The sequence below is a fragment of the Solanum dulcamara genome, chromosome 4 (genome assembly GCF_947179165.1).
Source record: "Solanum dulcamara chromosome 4, daSolDulc1.2, whole genome shotgun sequence".
Taxonomy (NCBI): Eukaryota; Viridiplantae; Streptophyta; class Magnoliopsida; order Solanales; family Solanaceae; genus Solanum; species Solanum dulcamara.
Window position 1 is genome coordinate 13,370,650 of NC_077240.1, and position 22,346 is coordinate 13,392,995.

Below are 22,346 nucleotides of genomic sequence, written 5' to 3' on the forward strand. Positions count from 1 at the left end.
GCTTCTCTTCTAGTAGGGTCCAGAGATATTCGTTTTGTGCTTGTTGCTGTTTGAGGAGTCGTCTGCAAAATTGTTTTTGTTTGTTTTTATTATATTTATTATGTTCATTGACAAAATAAACTGCTTTTTGTTATAGAGAAGTGAATGTATTTTAGTGGGACCTACTAGGCAAATTGACGAAGGGGGGGCTTACTAAATAACTTGTCCAATTTGCTCACTTTTCTTTGCTATAAATTGCTAAGTTTTGGTAATATAAATGCATACAGATACACGAATTCTCTTTTTCATTTACTCCTTTATATTTTTCTCCTACTTTCCTTTTCTTATTTTATTAAGTTGATTTATTTTATAACACTTTTATTTGTTTTTATATAAACAAAGTCTTCTGGTCACTGTTGGCGTCTTTGTGTTGTTTATTTCTTTCTCTCATTGGAGTGATTGACAAGTTTTAAATTTGGTTTATGTAGCAAAGTTGTTTATGAACTCTTTGACATAAAATAAAGTATAGACCAAAATGCATTAAGAGCTCGTTTAGACTAGTTGGTAAGCTTTAAGGGCTTGAAAATATTTTTTAAGTGTTGAAAATATTTTTTAAGTGTTGAAAATAATTTTATAAATAAGCAGTTATATATTTAAATTAAAATAATGAAAATACTAATAAGTAGTTAATATATTTAATAAAAAGTGCTATTAATCAATTTTTCTGTCAAACTGATTAATATATCCTTAAAGTTAAAATATATGATCAAACCAAAAGTGTTTAAGCTAGCGTTTGACATAGATTTAGTTGAAACTTGGAAAAACGAGTTTTTGAAATTATATTTGAACATGCATTTTACTTGAAAAAAAATTAAAAGTTTTGTGAGTGGAGATAAAAAAAAATTATACATAGTAATTTTTATCTCAAGTTTTTTTTTAACTGAACTTGATGTGTATAACAAAAATAAAATAGACATATTTTATATGATAAACTTTACCTGATCATTAACACTTGAAAATACACTGAAATAAATAATAGTTTAAATGGAGAAGGGTCTAAAATGTCCCTCAACTATTCGAATTGGTACAAAACTATCCTTCATCTACCTTTCGGCGCCCAAATAACGTCAACCTTTTGGCTAAAAAATACCCTCAATATTAACCATTTGACTCATATTTACCCTTATTTTTAACAACTCCCCTAACGTAAAATCATTACATATTTATTTATTATGTTGCCTAATCTGATTGATCCAAATTTAAACTATTCTCAAATAAATAACAAAAATCACATATAATCATGGTCGACGTATTAAGAGAAAATATAGTTGAAAGGCATTTTAGGCCTTCAGTTTAAATATCTAATTGAAATTTACATCATCGTGGTCGACGTATTAAGAGAAAATATAAACGTGGATATATATAAATGCATCAGAAGAGAACAACCTTTCGTTCATTGTTCATAAAAGAAAAATGGCGGGCGAATTAGAGACACTGCTGAATAAGAAAGAGCATTATTACTACGAGAATTGTCCGGGTTGTAAAGTGGATCTAAACAAGTCGAGTCAAACGGGTTTGCCCATTAAGGAGCTCTTCACTATATGGGTTGTCATCCTTGGCACAGGTAATTAGTTTAGATTTACACCAAATTAAATTAACCAATACAAGACGTGTGTTTATTCTTTTTATTTTTTTTATAATCATGGTGTCCGAGTCAGTGTATAAGCAGCTTCATTGATGATTTCAAGAGATACTTGTCACCTTCCGTTAACAATAAGTATCATATAACAGCTTGCTTGGATTGACTTATTTAAAGTGTTTTCAAGCCAAAACAGCTTATAAGTATTTTTAGAGTTTTTTGATAGATTAAAAAAGTGCTTATTATAAGCACTTGGTTTTTTTAAGCTAAAATGACTTCTTCTTTTTTTATCTCTCCTGAAATTTAAGATGGTTCAATTTTTATGTTCTTACAACTGAACACATTATACTTATGATATTATGATTTTTCATGTATATATACATATCAATATTTTGTGTTAAAAACTGAGTTCGATTGAATCCAATATTTTTGGTCTACATTCTTTCTTTTTTTTGGTTTTCTACTCGGTGTCCGGAGCCCGTGGAGTCACAACTAAATTTGGATCACTCACTGCAGGGCCCATTAGGGGTGACGCTCCCAACAGAATTTTTTTCGAACCCAAGACCTCTGGTTAAGGGTGAAACAGTTCCACCACTGCACCACAACCCACGTTGTTGGTGGTCTACATTCACCACTAGCTAGCATATACTCCATATTTATGATTTAACTATAATTAAGTGATGATATATATATTTCTACTTTAATTTAATATAAATATGGAGTGCAAAGTAAGTTTTTTATGAGAGGTAGTATATGTTATTTTGTTTTGTTTTTATTTTTAAAAATTCCATTATCTTAGTAGTGATATGGGGTGAAGAAGTAAGCAGAAGTTCAGTGCATAAACATTCATGCATTATAACTCTAGCAATTGCTCACTAATGCATTTGGTATTTATTCACATCTACTTTACAATCCTGCTTGGAGATGATAACTGTTCCATCAAAGTTGTAATTTATTTCATGATTTCTGGAGATTCGTGTATTAGACGCATGCCATGTTACTGTGTTATGTGATAGTTACTTTGTATGATTATTAAGAATTGAAATTTGAAGTTCATGTGTATTGCCTATATTAATTTTTCAAGTCTGATATTTTTTATTTTTTGGTTTCTGTTTCGCGGGATTCAATTCTGATCAGCACTTCCAATATCATCTCTCTTTCCATTTCTTTATTTCATGGTAAGATCTCTCGATTATTTTGTGATGTCCTTGTTACGTTGTTCTAGTCTTCTCGAATACACATGATTAAGTTAAACTAAGATATCTTTATTTTAGAGGCTGAATTGAAGTTAATCATTAGAATAAAATGTTAAGGTAATAGCTCATGTTAATAAGTTAAGTGCAGCTAGTGTTGGCTTTTCATCGTATAGAGAATTAGCTGAAGTTTTGGCGATGAACTTATGTATCCTGCACGTTAGAATTCAATCTTGACTCGAGTTTAAAGAGGCCTCAGGCCTTTTAAGTTCCTTACTTTGGATAAAAACATTCATGTTAATTGTAACCTCTGCCCTAGTGTCTTGTCGATTTTGTTTCTTGAAATTGGTCCCCTTTGTTACTTGAAGTTTGCTAAACAGCGTCACGACACCTCCTAATTTTGCTTTCTGTATAGATAAAGGACTTTCACATTGCAAAGAGAGAGGAAGATATTAGTACATATGCAGGTTATGTAGGTAAGCTTATAATTTCATGCCATTATTTGTATGTTGAGATATATGATTATATAAAGGTCTGTCGAAATTCAAATAAATACTTATCAATTTCCTGAAAATACTGAAGGTTCTTCATTTATGCTTGGAAGAGCTTTGACATCTGTGTTTTGGGGAACAGTGGCTGATCGATACGGACGAAAACCAGTTATAGTTTTTGGCACTTTTGTAGTGTACGACTAATCTTTATTGCAAATGTTCTCTTTTAGATTTCATTCACTCAAATGTCAACAAGTTTATACCTTTTTCTTTAATTGTGATTCTTCAGGGTTGTTTTCAATACTCTCTTTGGTCTTAGTGTCAACTTTTGGATGGCAATCATTACACGATTTCTTCTTGGCTTTTTAAATGGTTTGATTGGACCAATAAAGGTATCCAATCAGTTTAATACTATCTTACAATTCAGTACTGTATTCTGAGCTATTCTTTTAAGATACTTACTTTCCATGCTTAGGCATATGCTGCAGAAATTTTTCGTGAAGAATATCAAGCACTGGGAATGTCAACGGTAAAATGCCCTTAATGTATTTCTGAATGACCATTTAGACAATGGATTTTTGTTATTTTTCATATATGTTTGAATTGTTTCAGATTAGTACTGCTTGGGGTATCGGATTGATTATTGGTCCAGCTTTAGGAGGCTTCCTTGCTCAGGTACTTTCTTTTGCTAGGCTATTTTCTTTTTTGTATTTCATTAGCATGTATGCTCTAAATGTCCGCTTTGAACTCAGCCTGCAGAGAAATATCCGGACTTATTCTCAAAGGATTCTATATTTGGGAGGTATTTTGCCTTCTTTCTTTTCATAATTGTGTATCTTCTTCTGTTGCTTTAATTGCTCCTCGACTCCAACGTATGATATTTCTCTGCAGATTTCCCTACTTCTTGCCTTGCTTATGCATATCACTGTTTTCCTTGGCTGTGGGTATTGCTTCATTTTGGCTCCCGGTAAATCTACATCATGATTACATTAATATTGGTTCTGTCAAATAAGTGAATTGTTTTTGAGCTTCTGTACATTCGTGAGGCGGGTGAGGAAGGACTTGTTCTAGTTGAAACGGAGGAATGAGTCGGGAGTTCATTTTTCTGCCTTTACATATGTACTGGCATGTGTTGTGTAGAACAAGGAAATGTGGTAATACGGCAATATTCATCCTTAAAGCTCATGGATTTTGCAGGAAACATTACACAATCATGATTCAAGAATGCCACCTCAAAGTTCATACGAGACTCTGGAGGCTGCATCAGATACAAAAGACGGAACTGAATCAGCCCCAAAAGAAAACCTTTTTAAGAACTGGCCATTGATGTCATCGATCATCTTATACTGTGTCTTTTCTCTTCATGATATGGCTTATACAGAGGTATACCATCTTTTAACCCAAATTAATTAGTAACGGTAAGATACAATCATTAAAATGTAGATCATGCTTGTTCTTTCATTTATTGTGGCACCAGGAACATTGCATAACTAATCCATTGCATCATCCTATAACATATTTGCTTATGCAGATCTTCTCATTATGGGCTGTGAGCCCCAGAAAGTTTGGAGGCTTAAGTTATTCAACTGTTGATGTTGGTGAAGTATTGTCAATCTCAGGTACATTTAAATTTTATAGTAATTTATATTCTTTTGCAGATAAACGCTTGCTTGCCATTCTTTTCCCAACTAATCTCTTGCTTCTTGTTTTTTCCTTCCCCCATTTCTAATGTGATTAGGAAGAACCCTATGTGTCCTCACATAGTGATCAAGGTTTCATTTCATAATTTGAAAGCATCTGAGTTGTCTGCTGTCTTGTTTACATAGACTGAACTACAGCTAATACATTTCATTTCATATCGTGATCGATAAGATATTGCATACTGAAAATCATGCTGGTGCCTCTTTCAGGATTTGGCCTTCTAGTCTTTCAACTATCTCTATATCCATTGTTTGAGAAGTATATTGGCCCTATTGTCATTGCTCGAGTTGCAGGAGTAAGCACTTGAACTTATAAAATACGTTTAACTCTTGCGTTCTATCCAGGCTTCCAGAAATTCTAGAAGTAACTTTAATTTCCCTAATATGATCAGGTTTTGTCAATTCCCATATTGACAAGTTACCCTTATATCGCCATGCTGTCTGGGATCGCCCTCTCTGTCGCAATAAATTTTGCATCAATGATCAAGAATGCTTTATCCGTAAGTGTTTTTTCTGGTTTGTGTAATTTTTCTTACCAGTCTATCTATTCTTGCTACCAAGTATCTTTGTGCACGTTCAAGACCAAAACCGAGATGATGAATGAAATATGGAAGTAAATGTGATATTCTTCGAAACGTGAACAAATTTTGAAATTTATGATCTCAAATTCTAACATTTGACTTCAAATTGTCTCCAGATCTCTATCATAACAGGGTTGTTCATATTGCAAAACAAAGCAGTGGTAAATTCTTCTTTGCTCTCTGTGTTAAAAGCTAGTATATCTTGTAATTGTCGATTGCAGAAGCATTATATCATCCATGCCATATGCTTCGCTTGTTTTTGGTCAGATATTAAATGATTCATAACCACAGGACCAGCGACAACGTGGAGCTGCTAATGGAATTGCCATGACAGCAATGTCAATTTTTAAAGCTCTTGGTCCAGCAGGGGGAGGAGCACTGTGAGTTCACTTATTTTATACTAACACTTATCATTCAAAATAATTTGTTCTTCTTTAGAAATAGGAACGCGAATCTCTTTTCTTACAGCTAAAGTTATTGCCTTTTCTTGATTTGTGTAGTTTTTCTTGGGCACAAAAAAGGCTTGACGCTTCCATTCTTCCAGGTAATGACCAAATAACATTGCATCCGCCTATGCAGTCACTCTGGTATTTATATATGTTTGTGTTCTACTCGAATGCAGGTGATCAAGTGGTATTCTTTGTGCTGAATGTGATTGAGGCAATTGGTGTGTTGCTGACATTCAAACCATTCCTTGTTGAAAAACAAAATACTTAATTAATCAGAGGAGACCTTATGGTCTTTTCAATTAATTAGCTCTCTGTTAATTGTCATTTTTTCCTTATGTTTGTGTAGGGTGTGGAACTTCATTCATCCACAAGTTCTACATCAATCAAAGTAAAATTTACATATTTGAAAGAAAATTATAGGCATTTTGTACTCGGAGCATGTAACCATGGTTAACTTAATGAGTATGGCTAGGAATTATGCACATTAATTAAGATTAAGTAATAATCCTTATATAAAAGATATACCTATGAGTGAATTTATTTCAATTAGCCTCGGATAATGATTCTATATTAGTTCCTTGCGGACACTACTAATAAGGCTAGAGTTTTTGGCCAAAAACATCCTTAAATTATATCCTAGACTTAAATTACATCCTTGAAATATTATTTTTGACAAAAAACATACTCCAAATATTTGAAAGTTAACAATTTCCATCAGTCTGTTAAATATTGCCAAAAAAATTAAGGGACCCTCCAAAAATATGTGCAATTCAAGTAAACAAAAAGTTTTCTTGTATAATTCATTACTTGCTATAAAAAGCTCATAAAAAAGAAGTTTAAAAATCTAGGACACCATTGCTTGCTGAAACAAAAAATGTTAGGAAGGTGTGAGGATACATGATTTGCTCTTCTTCTTTTTTACTAGCGGAAGAAGTTGACGCTTAATTATCTTCACCTTTTTCAAAGTCAAATTGTAGATAATCAATAATTTTTTGGTGAAATTTGGTATATAGGTGATCAAAATTCTGATTATGTCTCGCATTCGAGTTTTTAATCAAAATTCTGATTATGTCTTGCATTCGAGTTTCATTCTCCATTATTAGAAGTGGAAGTCTCTAACAAACACCGTTTCTAGCAGATTCAGTTGAGAAGAAATATATTTCAATTGATAATTTTTTTAATATTGAATCACATAAAAAAAAAACCGTTCATTAATTTTTTTTGCAAAATGCTAAACTCAATTGCCCAAAAAATTCATGATAATATTTTTGGCGTATCTCAAAATAATAAATATGAAGGGGTGACTTGATTTTTGTGGGATCTGTTAGTTTTCTGACAAATTATAACGGAAGGATGAAAGTTGTTAACTTTTAAATACTTGAAGGATGTTTTCTGCAAATCATGATATTTTAAGAATGTAATCTAAGTTTGGAGTATATTTTAAGGATGATTTTGGCCAAAAATTCAACAAGGCTACCTAATTGGCTATCTCTAACCCAACAAACAACATTAAAAACGTCCAAATGTGAATACAAGTAGTTCTCGTATCACTAGCATGAACTATTACAACAACAACATATTCAGTGAAATCCCACTAAGTGATAGCATAAACTATTAGATGAAGGTAAATTAAACGCCCCAAATTCTTGTTAATTAATCTTTATCAACCTCAGTTTTCCTCTTTTGAGCTCAAATAATCAAAGTAAATGCACGAGTCCTATAGTTAGCTACTCCTTTTAAAAACATTAAAGAACAAGAATAATTAAAAAAATAATTAACGTAACTCACTTCATTAAAAAATGAAAATCATTCAATACATAAGCAAAACGAGGGATTTAATCCAAACTTTAATCATAAAATATTTCCATAAACAAGATACAAGCATTGAAGTAAAATACTACACACTTGACTTCAATACTTAACAAGAAAATGAAGAAATAAGCCAAGGTGAAGAAACTTCTTATCAAAGTCTTCAAATTTTTGAGCCAAAAGGTTGACGTCAGGGGTATTTCGGATCAAAAAATGGATAAAGATAATTTTGTACTAATTTAAATAGTTGAGGGGCATTTTAGGCCCTTCTCTGTTCTTACAAAATATTATTACATGATATTTGAATATGACTGTTATAAATAGGTAATTTTACAAATGATGTAATACTATAATCAGATCGCTATAGTGAAATGTCATTATAATGAGATTTGAATTTTATCATTAGCTTATGATTTGTTCCAAATTGATAATCAACTAACAAAATTCATTTTTCATGGAAATATCGTTATAAAATTGAGATAATTACACTCTAGTGAAACCTATAAAGTTATTTATATAATTTAGCCAAAACATTCAATGCTTACCTGACTGACCCAATTTCATGACATCTCTGAATCGGAGGGCTTATATCTGTAGAGTTTTTTTTTAAAGCAAATTTGTGCAAAAAATCGCATAGTCCATATATTGTTTTACTATTGAAATTCCTAATTAAAAATAATAATAAAAAATCGTAAGTTTCTAAATATTGTTCTATTGTTATAGATCCTTAGTTTCTAAATATTGCTTTATTGTTGAAAATTGTAAGTTAAAAAAAAATCGTAAAGTATCTTTAAATAATTTACATGTTTATCACTTGTAAGTTAATGAGTAAGTTGAGTCTTTGTTAAACATTATCATTATTATTCAGATCTATTTTTTAGACTTTTGCATAAAGTATCTTTACATGATCTACATGTTCATCACTTTCAAAGCATTCGCATAAGTGTTCAATCGTTCGTTCAGTAGTAAGCCAGGCAAAGGATCAGCTTGGAACCGACAATGATTCTGAGTGTCAGCCACGCTCAGGTTTTAGGCTTGGAGTGTGATAGTTATTTCAAGAAAAACAGTAAGTGTCGTGTGATTTATGTGATTTCTAACAATATTTTTTGAAGTAGAAGAAACTAATAACTTATTTAAACTATGGAAAGGGTTAAAAATGCCCTTGAATTAAGCGAAATTGAACAAAAACGCACTCAGTTAATAATTTGGCCTAATAATGCCCTTACCGTCAATAATTTGGTCCAAAAATACCCCAATTATTATTTAATGGGTCAAAAGTATCATTTTTCTAAATAATTATAGTATTTCTTTTCTTTTTAAACACATTATTTTTCTAATATTTTTTTTATTAGCTAATGCTTGTCTTACTTCATTCGAAAAAAATTAAGAAATACAATTTTTTTTATTTTTTTATCGTTATCAAAATGAAATTAATGATAAGGTTACAATAACCTTATATAAATGGCCTATATTATCGATTAAAAAGGTAAATATAGTTACTCTATTTTATCAAACAAAATGAAATTAAAAAGAAAAAAAATTATTTCTTGCCAAGTAAAAAGTTAAAATTAAAATATAATTGTCCAAAAAATAAATAAGATAAACAAATTAAACAAAAGGGAGTATAACAATTTGCTAATGCTCGGAATTTGAAAATTCAGAAAGAATTGCTTTTTTCAAATTCAGAAAGAATTGCTTTTTTTCAATACGTGTAATCTGCAAAAAAATAACAGAAATTAGAAATTAAATTACACACCACTAATACCAAAACTGCCGATTCTTGCACGAGAAAATAAGAGTTAAATCGTAAGTTTCTAGATATTGTTTTACTACTAAAAATCCTAAGTTTTAAAATATTGTTTTATTGTTGTATAATTGTAAGTTAAAAAAAATAATTAAAAATCGTAAGTTTCTAAATATTGTTTAAGTTACTAAATATTTGTTTTCCCAAGTTATTACTAATTGGGTTTCCCACCACGGCAAGGATTAACTAGTTACAAATATGGTATTCCTAAAATTGTTCTCATTGCATTCAACTTTTTTTACTTTTTGTTGTCTAAATAGTCGTTACTCATAAAATTACTTTTTGCATTCATAAAATTCGTTTAATTCAAGAAAGACTGATGATGGAGTTACAAAACGAAGGGTTTTGATTTCATCCTACAGATTCTGAGTTAATCACATTCCTGCTAAGATTTTTTGCTAAAAGAGATTTGCGTGACAATGATTTTATTACGAAGCATGATGTTTATAAAGAAGAACCTTGGATAACTTATGGGTATGGGAGCCACTGCATGTGGAGACGATGATGATGGTGACACTAGTATTTTCCGCCACTTTATTACACCAAGGCATAAGAAGAAGAAAGATAATGTGAAATTTCACAGGGTTGTGGGTGCAAATCTTGGGAGTTGGAAGCAGCTAGATAAGGGGAAAAGGGTTATGAGTAATCAAAGCAGCAAGTCTTTTGAGTATAGGAATTAAGAGGAGTCTCTCTTATAATACTAAGACTTGTTGTCCTTATGAAGCTATTCTTAGAAAGTTTAGAAACTCCGAGCTTAAAAATTATTGTATTTGTGCCATAAAAAAGAAGTCCAAGAAAGATTCTTTTAATGGTTGTTATTCAATTAGCAATAATATGAATTTTTCTGCACAAGTGAAGGTGGATACAGAATCGCGAATGGATCAGGAATATTATGATAATGCAATCACTCCTATTAATATTGTTGAACCAATGGCAGAGGTGCAAATTCAAAAGGGTTCATCAGGTGAAGAGAATCATATGTTGGGGCTAACTACTTTTTCCCATATTCAAGAATCTACGATCAGTTCGTTGTTAGAAATTAATGATTCTGAAATAAGGAATACATGGAATGAAGATCATATGCAATATTACCAACTTGAAGCCACTTATACAAGCTTTCTTCAACTTCTATCGTGCTAATAATGTTGAATCAATTGCTGAAAATACAATGTTGAAGAAGAATTAGATATCAAAATTTGATTAATTGACGATTTTTGACCAACAAGTTGTTCGAGAGGATCTTCTTGACAAGCAAGATGTTTATTTTGTTCATCAATTTACTAGTTAGTAGTTCTAGTTTCTCGAATATGTCTGCTTTTTTAAGCCAATTGTTTAGTGACTCGTTTAAGCCGCAGTTCCCCTTGTATGATTTAAGTTTTAATATTAATATAGTATATTTTTCGATCAAAAGAAAAGAAGAATAATTTATTAATTGCTTATGTTTAAAATGTATGTTATGAAAATGTAAATGTGGCAATGACAAATTTTCTCCGGCACCAAAAGTCACAAATTGTATTTTCCATGCAATAAACACATAGTTTAGTGTCTTCACTATTACAAAACTGATTTATGATTTTAGTGTTTAGCTAGTTTAGTGACTTTACTATTATTAAAAAATAGTTTTTTTTAAAAAAGTACTCCAATGACCATAAGTGAAATAACCCTACATCGAAATAGGCATAAGGAAAGAGCAACTTCTAATGATGTGATAATTATGCAAAATAGAGTGACCTTTTGATGATAAAAAATAGTTTAGTAATTTTCGTAATACTTCTGTAAGATAAAGTGTTTACTAATTTCAGTACAATAAATTAAAATTTGGTTTTTCTTTGGGTTAAATTTTGATATTTTATTAATGAGGTAACGAGTAATTAAAAAGTTGACTATTTCATTATTAATGACCATGTAAAAATTCTTTAGTCATTAATTACCATATAGCAATCATTATATATTAATCGAAAAAAGGCCAAATATAACCCTGTACTATTGAAAAAAATTTAAATATACTTTTTCTATTATATTTTTGGTTCAAATATACTTCTCTCATTATACTTTAGCACAAATTAACCTTTAATTTTAACGGAATAATATTTGGAAAGCTCAAAATTAAATAATTCATTCCCAATTTTAAATATCTATTTTTTTAGGAATAAATAAAATTTTCAAGTACTAATTTGAGTTTTTTTCCCCTTAAAAATAACAACACAATACTAATACATAAAATTTTTGTATGTATTGTCATTTACTGGCACATGAAATTAATCATTTATTCCAACTTTAATTTAGTAGCTTTTTTATAGTAAATGATTAATTTCACGTGCCAGTAAATGTCAATTAATACAAAAATTTTATGTATTAATATTGTATTGTTATTTTTAAGGAAAAAAAAATTCAAATTAGTATTTGGAAATTTTATTTATTTCTAAAAAATCAGATGTTTAAAATTGAGAATGAATTATTTAATTTTAATCTTTTCAAGTATTATTCCATTAAAATTAAAGGTGAATTTGTGCCAAAGTATAATGATAGGAGTATATTTGAACCCAAAGTACAACAGAAAAAGCATATTTAGCCCAAAAATATAACGAATGATATATTTAAACTATTTTCAATAATATAGGGATATATTTGACTCTTTTTCGTATATTAATTAACCACATAAGAAATCTTTATATTATCAATCCAAGTATAACACGTCTCCAAATCAAACAATTAGATAAGGTATTAATAATTTGTGTATAATTAGTTTAAGAACCAATGACCCCCTAGATTATGTTTATTAATTATTTAGTTCACCCTTATTTATGGTAAAAGCCAAAAATGGGGTCCCAAATCGAAATGTTGTTTGGTAAAAGGACCAAATGTGTCAAATCCAAAAAAAAATACCTTCGTTTTACACTTTCCCCAAATCGTCTCCTCTATCACACTTTGAGCAGTGATTACCTTCTTCTGATTCTTCCAATTTCACAAAGAAATTTGTTCACTAGATTCTCTAATTTAGTATTTAATATCTTCAGATTCTCTCAATTTCTGAATGGACAGAATCTGATTTATCATGAGGAAAAAACTTGATACTCGCTTCCCTGCGGTGAGTTCTCCTTCACACCTTTTTTTTTCACTTTGCAGTGTAAGTTCGGCATGATCTTCTCATGGGTTGTGTTAGGTTCAACGAATCTGGTGTTTTCTGATCTGGGTTTGAGTGAATTTGGTTTATATTGTTCTGGGTATGTCTACTTCTTGAAAAAAATTGTGCTTTTCTTTCCTTTCAGTTCTCGAGTGTCTGTTTTAATTTTCTGGAGAATTTGAGCTATGCTGCTTAGTGGGTTGGTTTTTTTTCCTGGGGTTGTTGCTTACCTTTTTTAGTTGCTTGATATTTCATTGGGGAAATGGATAACTTGAATTTTAACTTCACTTGTACTATGGCTCGTGATAAAATTCGGGTGAGAAGTTATCTGGATTATCAACAAAAATTCAAGAAAGAATGAAGTGAATTCTATGTTTATGGATTCCTATATGTAACTAAAAGGTTTGAAGTTTCTATTAGCTCAATAGAGTTATTGTGTTGTAACTTCAAGTTGAAAGTTTGAGTCTTTTTAGCAGTGGACTTGGAATTTTTTTGTTTGAACTAGTATTCAGTCTTGACCAAGTTTAAGTGTAGGCGAAGAGCAAACTGGAGCTAGGATTTTGGGTTGTGGGTTGAAGCTATTGGTTTCATTTATTGGTCAAATAAAGAAAAATATTTTGCTTCTTTACTGGATTTATACTTATTTGTTATGGTCCATGAAATGACTTAAGTGAGGCAGTACCATGATGTGGTATGCCATCTGTGCTAGTCAACATGGATCATTGTTGGATACAGAAAGACAAATAGGCAAGTTCTACTTAGTTGCAAATTGTTGTTTCACGGTGTAATATCTCTGGGGAAGGGGTAGGGGGGGGGTAGGGTGGAATTTGGAACTTTTTAAGCTTATATAAATTCTTTCTGCTGCTTTGGTGGTCAAAAGCATCTACAACTATGGGGTTTTCCGTTTGGAGCTGACTGTTTGAAGTTGTATATTTTCTTTAAAGCTGTAAACCAATTGACCCTAACTACTCCAGGCCAAGCATTAAAAGACAACTCATTCTAAATGTCTATTGTAGACATTGAGGCCTAATCTCGAAGAAGTTATCATTGGGATGCGACTATTCCTAAGCGATGAAAAGCACAGCTAGTGCAATGTACAATGGCCTCATAATGATGTCTGTGTTAGCATTGTTCAAGCTGACAATGAAGAGGAAAAGAGTTCTATATTCCAGATGTGGCATTTACCATGATGAGAGATTACCTCAAATCAATCATATTAAGTGTGCAGACATCACAGCTAACTATTTGTCTTGTTCTTTTTCTGGAGTTTTGTGAAGACACATTAAGTATAGTATTCTGGTCTGAATTACTACAGTAAAATATGGTGATGTTATCACTTTGTCAAAGAAAGAGAAGGGTGGAATATCCTTATGCCAGTCTGTGTGGCCAAATGGATTGTGACAAGAAGTGGGATACTGGGATCCCTGTCTCATATCTGTGTTAAATGAACAGATATGCTGGTGCTCTCTTGGATCTGCGTTATTACCTTTGTGATTCAAGTAGGGTTTCTGTTTCGATGAGTAATTTTTCCTTCGGATTAAGAATTAAAAGGATGAACTTAGAGGATTATCATGGAAAACATATAGAAGAACGTCTAATCAGATTTAAGTCTCTTTTCTTTGTTATCATTGACATTCTTATTGTTATTGTTGTCTTCATCATCATTATTTGCTGTGTAGCTTTTAATTCTATCAAATGTGGAATATGTGAAGAGATCTCATTTTCTTCATGAAAAATGTTTAGGCCCGGATCAAGAAAATTATGCAAGCTGATGAGGATGTTGGTAAGATTGCAATGGCAGTGCCTGTTCTAGTGTGTAAGTCTCATATAATGTTTGTCTTGCATCAATTTACTTGGTGGTTATCTTTTACTAACCCTTCCTCTTTTGACATTAATTGCAGCAAAAGCCTTGGAGTTATTTTTACAAGACCTTTGTGACCGGACATATGACATAACTCTTAGAAGAGGAGCAAAGACTGTTAATTCACTGCACTTGTGAGTAACATTTTGAAAATCTCCATACATCTGTCTAGATCAGATCTGGAAGCTAACAAAGAGCCATTACTATTCATCTCCTCACTTATTTCTGATCTGGATAATTAATTGTTATGTTTGGTAACTTAGTCCTGATAATCGACTTGACTGTGTTGAGTAGTGGCTTCAGATTTGTGCTTATCTGGCTCAGGTCATTGGATTCTAGTGTATTTGTAATCATATTGCATAGATGAAGCACAAAGGCTTTATGGCTTTGCTAGGAATGTAATTAGATTTCAATATTCACATGTTATCTTGGTTGTCTGCTAAGTTATCAGGCTTGTTTCAGGAAATGCACTTGCCTTGTGATAGTGTATAGGTCTTCTGCGCACAGTTTTCTTATGTAATACATTTGATGAATTTATTTATGCAGGGTGCTTCATCTCAGTGCCATTGTTATTTTAGCACATTTGATTCATAAGAGGACCTGCATATTCATAGTTGTGTCATGTGTGGTAAAACCGCTTCAGTTTTCTCGATTCTTTTCTCTGAAAATATCTGCTCTTGTAGTGCTGTTCTTTCTCCAAAAATCTGTTTCTATCATTGGAAACTTGTTCGGCTAAATGTTTGAATTGTTCTGCATTTCAAACATGCTCTCTCCATGTTTGCCAATTTCTACTGCAAGCCAACTGAGTGGATCTAGAAATCATGACTTCTTTTTAACATTAGTGGAGTGTCATGGCTTCCTCTTAGCATGGTGCAGTATCTTATGTTTGAAAGAACCTGAGCTACCACCCCAAAACCTCAAGGCAATAGGTGAAGTGGCCTAGGACATCATGAACCCCTTTTTCAACCTTACGTGACCAATGAGGAACAAGTGTATCTCCAGCGCTCTCTTGCATGTGTGACCCAGTTCTAGGGTTTACATGTGGATTGAAGATTTCCTTTTATCCACCCATTACCTTAAGATTTTGGTTGGATGCTCAGATTTTGTCACGTGGATCAGAGCGTCCAACTCAAAACTTAAGACAATGTGTGGAAACCCTTATGCAACCAATGAGAGATAAATGTAATCTCTAACAGTATGACATATGTTTGTGGTTGTTTCCCACTTCAGCCTTGTATTTCAAATCAGGAGTTCCTTTATCTTCTGCCGATACCCCAAATGTCTATGAATGTACTTTATTCAGTTGCTCTACTTCAACTTATTTCATAATAGTTTTCTTCTTTTTTTGTTGATGCTCATGGGACCATACGTAATTGCATAAGCAGCTAATGTTATGTGAAAATCCTTATTTGCGAGTGTGAACATGTAAGCATTACAAAATTTTTGCTATGTATATTGATATTCTCAGTCTTATACTTGGGTTGTTCTTGATGCTTGTGAGTCACTATTGATCATTGATGAAAATCAGTTATCAGGAATGTTACCTTTCTTAAAAATAATAATAATTAAAAATCAGTTATCTGGTGATCTTATAATTATCTGTAGTTGGAGAGTACTAGCTGCTAGAGTTAATAGAATTAGTTTAGAGCTAAAGGCTGCAGAAGGAAGGGTTGGTACACTGTTTATATCCGTAAATCATAACCTCAAATGATAGGAGGATTCGGGGAAACAGTCAATGAAATCCTAGGACAATCTTATAAAAAATGAAATTTGAGGAATTCATCAATATAACTAATAGATCAGAATTCTCCAACAAATTGAAAAGAGTACTCTAAGAACGTTATGCCTAGAATTAGATTCCAGTGCATTTCACAAATCATCTTTTATTGTTAGTATCATCTTTAAGTGTGTGTTAGCTAATGCATCATTTTTTCCTTCTCCATTGTGCCGGTACATCTCTGTTCTACTACGAAAACACGTCTTTCCCTGCAGGTTCAGTAGGATGATGCTGCCTTTCTCACATGTTAGTCAACTAGAGAACTCAACTGCGCTTCGCGCAGCCATAAAAAATTGAGTGAATTTATTGACTAATACTTTTCTAATAATATAAAATTACAACTAAACACAAACAACTGAAAGTTTAAAATGCACCTCTAGGATGCCAATTTTTATTAAATTAGGTAAATTTTAGAGCTATTTATTAAGACATATCTTAATCACAATCTTAAGAATACTCTAGAAAAGTAATACTTCGTTTTGAAAATGTACATATGCAAAGCACCCAAGGGTGTGGCCTAGTGGTGAATGAAATGGTTGAGAATCCTGAGGTCTTAGGTTCAAAACTCAGCGGAGACAAAAAAACACTAGGTGATTCTTCCTATCTATCCTAGCCTTAGTGGACAGAGTTACCTGGTACCTGTTGCTGGTGGGGGTGGCAGGTATCCCGTGGAATTAGTCGAGGTACGCGAAAGTTGGACCGGATACCATGGTCATCCAAAAAAAAATGTACATAGCTAAAGAATGGAATTTATATGAATGCAGAAAGGAACCTAAACTGAATCATAACCTCTAAAAAATCTTTCTCTATTTTTTCCATTTAAATTTTAATCGTTCTGGGAAGGAATCTAAACTTAATTAAGTGACTATGTCCGGGTGATGACAGGGGAAGGGAGAGATATTGTACTTCTAGTGCTTTGTTGCTTCACTATTTTTTGTGCAACTTCTATCAACCTCTTTCTCCCCTCACTACAAAATAAATACTGAAATTAGCGAGGGAATGAATTCATGACACTAATTGCCTTACTTTGTTGATAATCCACTAATTTACTGCTAATATCACCATAGCTATGACCATCACCATCACTAATTTTAAAAATTGTAGTGTTGTGTTTTCTCTTTTAAATTTTTAAGAGAAATAACTAATGACTGCTCAATGACATGAGAAAAAATATGAAACATTTTTTTGGACTTACGGAGATATCAAGTCATCACTTTGTTCTATGATGTGGATTATGTATATGTATACACAGATGCTCATACACAAAAGAATGTAATGTTAAATGGATAAAAATTGAATTAATGTGAATATTAAGCTTCTTAGTGTAAAATTCTTTCTTTTAACAATAACTACAAGAAAACAAAGTAACCCCTGGTTTATTCAGGAAGTTCATAAAGCTTAATAAACGAAGTAAGAAATTTGTAAAAACATGCAACATCGTTGGTAAAAAAAAGAAAATAGAGATGATTGTAAAGATACAAAACTTGGGCCTAACTCAACCTGAAAAGTTAGTTTGTAAGGAGGATTGCCCAAGTCCATATAAGCAGATCAAATGACCCATCCCCCACCGAGGTGGGAGACTTACCACCCCCTCGTGACGCCCAGGGCTGGAAACTTAGTGTGTGGATCAGGAACGACATAGGTGGAGTGCAAGATTGGGATGAGTTTGGCTTTGATACCGTGTAAAGATATGAAATTTGGGCCTAACTCAACCTCAAAATCTATTTGTAAGGGGAAGATTGTCCAAGTCCATATGAGGAGACCAAAGGACCCACCCCCACCGATGTGGGAAACTTAACAAAGATAAGTCAAATAAAAGATACATGAAATATCTATTAGAAGCCGATAAGAAATTTATAAAAACATGCAACATCGCTAGGGAAAAAGAAATAGAGAAGACAAGTCCAATAGAAAATTCATGGATATCTATAAGAAGCCAAACTCAGCATCTTGATAAGAAATTTGTAAAAACACACAACATCATTAGGGAAGAAGACAAGTCAAATAAAAGAGACATGGATATCTATTAGAAGCCAAACTCAGCACCCGGATAAGAAATTTGTGAAAACATGCAGTTGCAAATACTTTATTTTTAGAAGCTCCCACAAGGGAATTATGAGAATCGAGAAGGAGAAAGAACAATGAAAGGAAAAAAGATATTACTGGAAGATCAGTCAGCAGCTATTTACTTTGTCATTCTTCTCCACGTTCATAAATTTGGGTCGGTATGTTTTCTGGAGCCAAGGAAACCAATTAAGGTTTCTTAAAAATGTACTTTTTTTGGAATATCAAAGGTTCTCAAAACAGTTACATTATTAAAGTCTCACTCTTTAATGCAGTTAAACACATCCAAACTGTTTTAAAATAGTATCAAAAGTTGTGTGAAACGGTTTAGTTTAAATAGGAAGAAGGGGTTGTGTGCTTAAGAGAGTAAAAGGAAGGTTGGTATTTATGTTAGAATCGGTGGTGACTTTTGAGTTTTTTTTTTAAATAGCACATAAATGGAAAAAATAGGAGAAAGACCAAACGTAGGAGATCAAAAACAATTGTTGGCCAAGGTGTCATATCATCTTGTCTATCCCTAGCTTTAATAAATAAATATATATTTAGAGATAGATAGATTTGGAAATGACGGGATTGTAGGTTCATTTAACCTATTATATGCATACTGATTGTTTGTAGAAAGCACTGTGTACAAAGCTACAATGTGTTTGACTTTCTTCGGGAAGTTGTCAGCAAGGTTCCTGATTATGGCCATTCTGATGCTGTTGGTGAAATGCCAAAAAGAAGGTTAGGATCATTTTCTTGGTTGTCTTATAACATTAAAGTTAGTAGTTTTTCTTCAATTCTGTTGAATATTCCTCTCACACCTTTAAGGTGACAAACTATGCAATATTATATACTTTTTATCAGGAAAGTTGCAACAGAAGAACATCATGACAGTGAGGACGAATACAAAAGGAGCAGGACGGTGAGATACCCTTTGTTGACTCTTGTAGCTTAGGTTCCTCTTAATTTCTCAGACTGAAAACTGAAAGAACTTATTTATAATAAAGCATTTAGTTATTGCTTATAAAAAAGCATTTGTTCTTCAAAGAATAAAAGATGCTCTGAATGTAGTATTAGTAGAAACAAGTAATTGCTGATGATCTCATTTTCGTGAGATGAAGTTTTGACAGGATAAACTGATTTAGCTCATGCAAAGATTGCACTATCCATATCTTTGATTCTTTTCATCTTTATCATTTTGTTGGAAATTATGTTTTACCCATTTGTTAGCAGTAACCTAATTTTTTCCTTCAGAGGTAAGGTTTTATATAGTCTTATATCTTCTTCTTTATTTTTAGAGGTAAGGTTTTATATAGTCTTATATCTTCTTCTTCCTTTTTTTTTTTTTTGATGTAGTAGTCTTTTATCTTCTCTTTTTTTTTCTTTTTGAATGTAGTCATATCTTTTTTGGTTTAGAGATAAAAAGTTATAGTGGTTTCACGAGTTCTAATTTGTTCAAAACTCCAGGACCTTATTTACTTTACTTCGGACAACATTTTATTTTATTTTTACAATGGTGGTGTCACGGGCTAGTTTGTGCACACCTGGATTACTCCATCCCATACTTGCATATCCTTAACTACTGTATAATTATGTCGCAAAGGCTTAATGAGAATTAATGGATAACACTTTATGAGGTGATCTATCTCTCTATGTCCCTTCCTTTATGCTTATCTCGGTTTTTAGTGCTTCTCTCCTCCTTTTCTTCTGTCTTTTTTTCTCTCTGTCTCCTTTCTTTTTCTCTTTTCCCCATAGTGTCTCTACTTTCTTTTTGGTGCTACATCAATTTGGTAAAAACTATGCCTCTCTTTTTGGTACTACATCAATCTTGTTATGAGAGCATATTCATAGTTCTAATTCATTACACCTGTCCGAATTCTTTAGCACCAATTAGTAAATACCTTACCTCCCTAAATAACTCAAATTTGCTCTAGTTATTTGGCCCTCTTTTCATCATTCAACTGGAATAGTTACTTGGCCCTCCTTCCCCAATATGAAAGTTGGAGACAACAATTGTGGTTCCGCAAGACATCATTACAATGGAAGTTGAATCCATTATAAGTTAGCCATCTGCACAAAATTCTTAGAGGGATGGAAATCAACTGTTATATGATGTTATGTTGACCATCACCTATGAGTTCCATTATAGGAACTGAGATTTTTGTTAAGAGTTGCACCAACTATTTCATTCACTGCAGATGATTTTCTCCAAGTAAGAGAGTGATGTAGCTTAAATTAAGGTTGCACCCATTATCTTTGGTTTTGGTCGGTTTAGAGATTTTATTTGTCAATAGAAAATGTAAATATCTTACTGTAATATAACCCCAAATTATGGAATATTGGCATGAAGTCTATCTAAATGGAGCGGAATGGATATTAAGGATTCATATTGCTGACCTAACTACCTTGCCATTGAGGCACGGTGTTATTGTTTCTCTCAGTTAGTTAGGCCTTATACATATGGCATAATTAAGTTTGGAGGAAGATATAATGTGATATGGCAGCATCATATATCACTTGTCAGGCGTTTTTATATATGTGTTAACGCAATAATTTGTTGTTGTCATGAGAGTTACAATGCACAGTGATTACTTCATATTTTCTTTTATCAAGACATGACATTAATGGCTTCATTTCCTGCAGGAGATGTCTCCTGTTAGCAGTAGTGGTAGGGGAAGAGGTAGGGGTAGAGGAAGAGGTCGTGGTAGGGTAAGCCGTGCTGATAAGGAGCTCTCACGATCTGATATGCAACTTGAATCCTGCACATCTGTTCAGCAGAGTGGTCAGCAAAATCTAAATCCTGGTACTCAAACAGAGAACTGCACAGAACCAAAAGGATCACCTAAACAGGATTCCACTGTTTGTGACAAGGAAAACTCAGTTGTAAAAATGCCAAATCTGAAGGTCAACGTAGATGATATTATTGATAAACCAGCTGCACCGGAAATAGCAGCCTGCAATCCATCGCCAAGGCCTGTGAATGAGAAAGCAGAGGAAGGTCCTCAATGGTCACTCGAAATGGACAGAATGGTCATCGACCCTGCTCATATGTCACAACTGAATACAAGTGTGGCGGAAGAGGAAGAAGATTACGATGAAGAAGAATAGGCAGATAAAATAACAAACAAATGGCCTATTTGGCATATGCTATTTATTGGTTCAAGTTTCCTGTAGGCCCTGACATAAAGTGCATGAATCCCTCTGCCATCCCTTGTGATTTATTGATATATTAGTCTGTCTATTTCTTAGTTGTCTTTGTGACTTGAGTCTTGTAATGGTCTCTAACCATTTTCTTTTCCAGTAGAAATAAGTAGGAAGTGTGCTTGTTTGTTGCTCCAACCATCACTCCATGTACCCGTTACTGTATGAAATTAGGTTAAGTTCATCTTCCATTTTTCACTTATTTATATTATATAACCTAGAAATCCCCGCGTTAGTTGACTAAGTTTGAATGTCTATTTTACAAAGCATTTCATATTTGAGTGACTATTTATTTCATTTTAAAGATACGAATTAATGAGTTTATTTGATTACTAAGTTTGAGCGACTATTTTTACCAAACGTATCAGTTCTAAAAGGATTTAGCCGAATAAAACTTAAAATTCCACGAATTTCCAAGAGTTGATTTTTATTTTTTGTCCAAGTGGTCGAATATTTAATTTTTGTTTTTTAGCAACTGAACTTATATCTAGTGGGCATAATTTAGTAAGTTATTTTAAAAACTTAAGTCATGTGAGGAATATTATGATTTATGATACAAAAATTAAAAAAATATATACTAATGCCTTTCAACTTTATCTTTTGTTATAAGTGGCATAAGTTAATGACCAACACAAAATAAGGCTAGAAGGGCTAGTATGGTTGGTTATTTTATCTTACCCTTAGGATAA

At 32.5% G+C, this 22,346-nt stretch overlaps 2 protein-coding genes across 3 annotated transcripts; both read left to right on the forward strand.

Annotated features, from left to right (window-relative positions):
- Positions 1 to 1,350: 1,350 nt before the first annotated feature.
- LOC129886383 (protein ZINC INDUCED FACILITATOR-LIKE 1-like) lies at positions 1,351 to 6,446 on the forward strand. 2 transcript variants are annotated; one of them, XM_055961049.1, is made up of 17 exons: positions 1,351 to 1,603; positions 2,756 to 2,796; positions 3,227 to 3,287; positions 3,394 to 3,496; positions 3,592 to 3,694; positions 3,778 to 3,831; positions 3,915 to 3,977; positions 4,055 to 4,104; positions 4,194 to 4,269; positions 4,500 to 4,685; positions 4,834 to 4,921; positions 5,213 to 5,298; positions 5,395 to 5,502; positions 5,700 to 5,744; positions 5,875 to 5,963; positions 6,084 to 6,127; positions 6,206 to 6,446. In XM_055961049.1, the coding sequence occupies exons 1-17, from the start codon at positions 1,453 to 1,455 to the stop codon at positions 6,298 to 6,300; spliced, it is 1,443 nt and encodes a 480-aa protein (XP_055817024.1). In that variant the 5' UTR covers positions 1,351 to 1,452; the 3' UTR covers positions 6,301 to 6,446. The 2 variants fall into 2 exon arrangements, with proteins under 2 accessions (XP_055817024.1, XP_055817025.1); XM_055961050.1 differs by lacking the exon at positions 1,351 to 1,603 and adding an exon at positions 2,002 to 2,505.
- A 6,077-nt stretch (positions 6,447 to 12,523) lies between these two features.
- LOC129886384 (uncharacterized) lies at positions 12,524 to 21,848 on the forward strand. The gene is made up of 6 exons (XM_055961051.1): positions 12,524 to 12,733; positions 14,513 to 14,585; positions 14,671 to 14,764; positions 19,090 to 19,197; positions 19,321 to 19,378; positions 21,100 to 21,848. Exons 1-6 carry the CDS (start codon positions 12,701 to 12,703, stop codon positions 21,562 to 21,564), a joined length of 831 nt encoding a protein of 276 aa, XP_055817026.1. The 5' UTR covers positions 12,524 to 12,700; the 3' UTR covers positions 21,565 to 21,848.
- Positions 21,849 to 22,346: the final 498 nt, after the last annotated feature.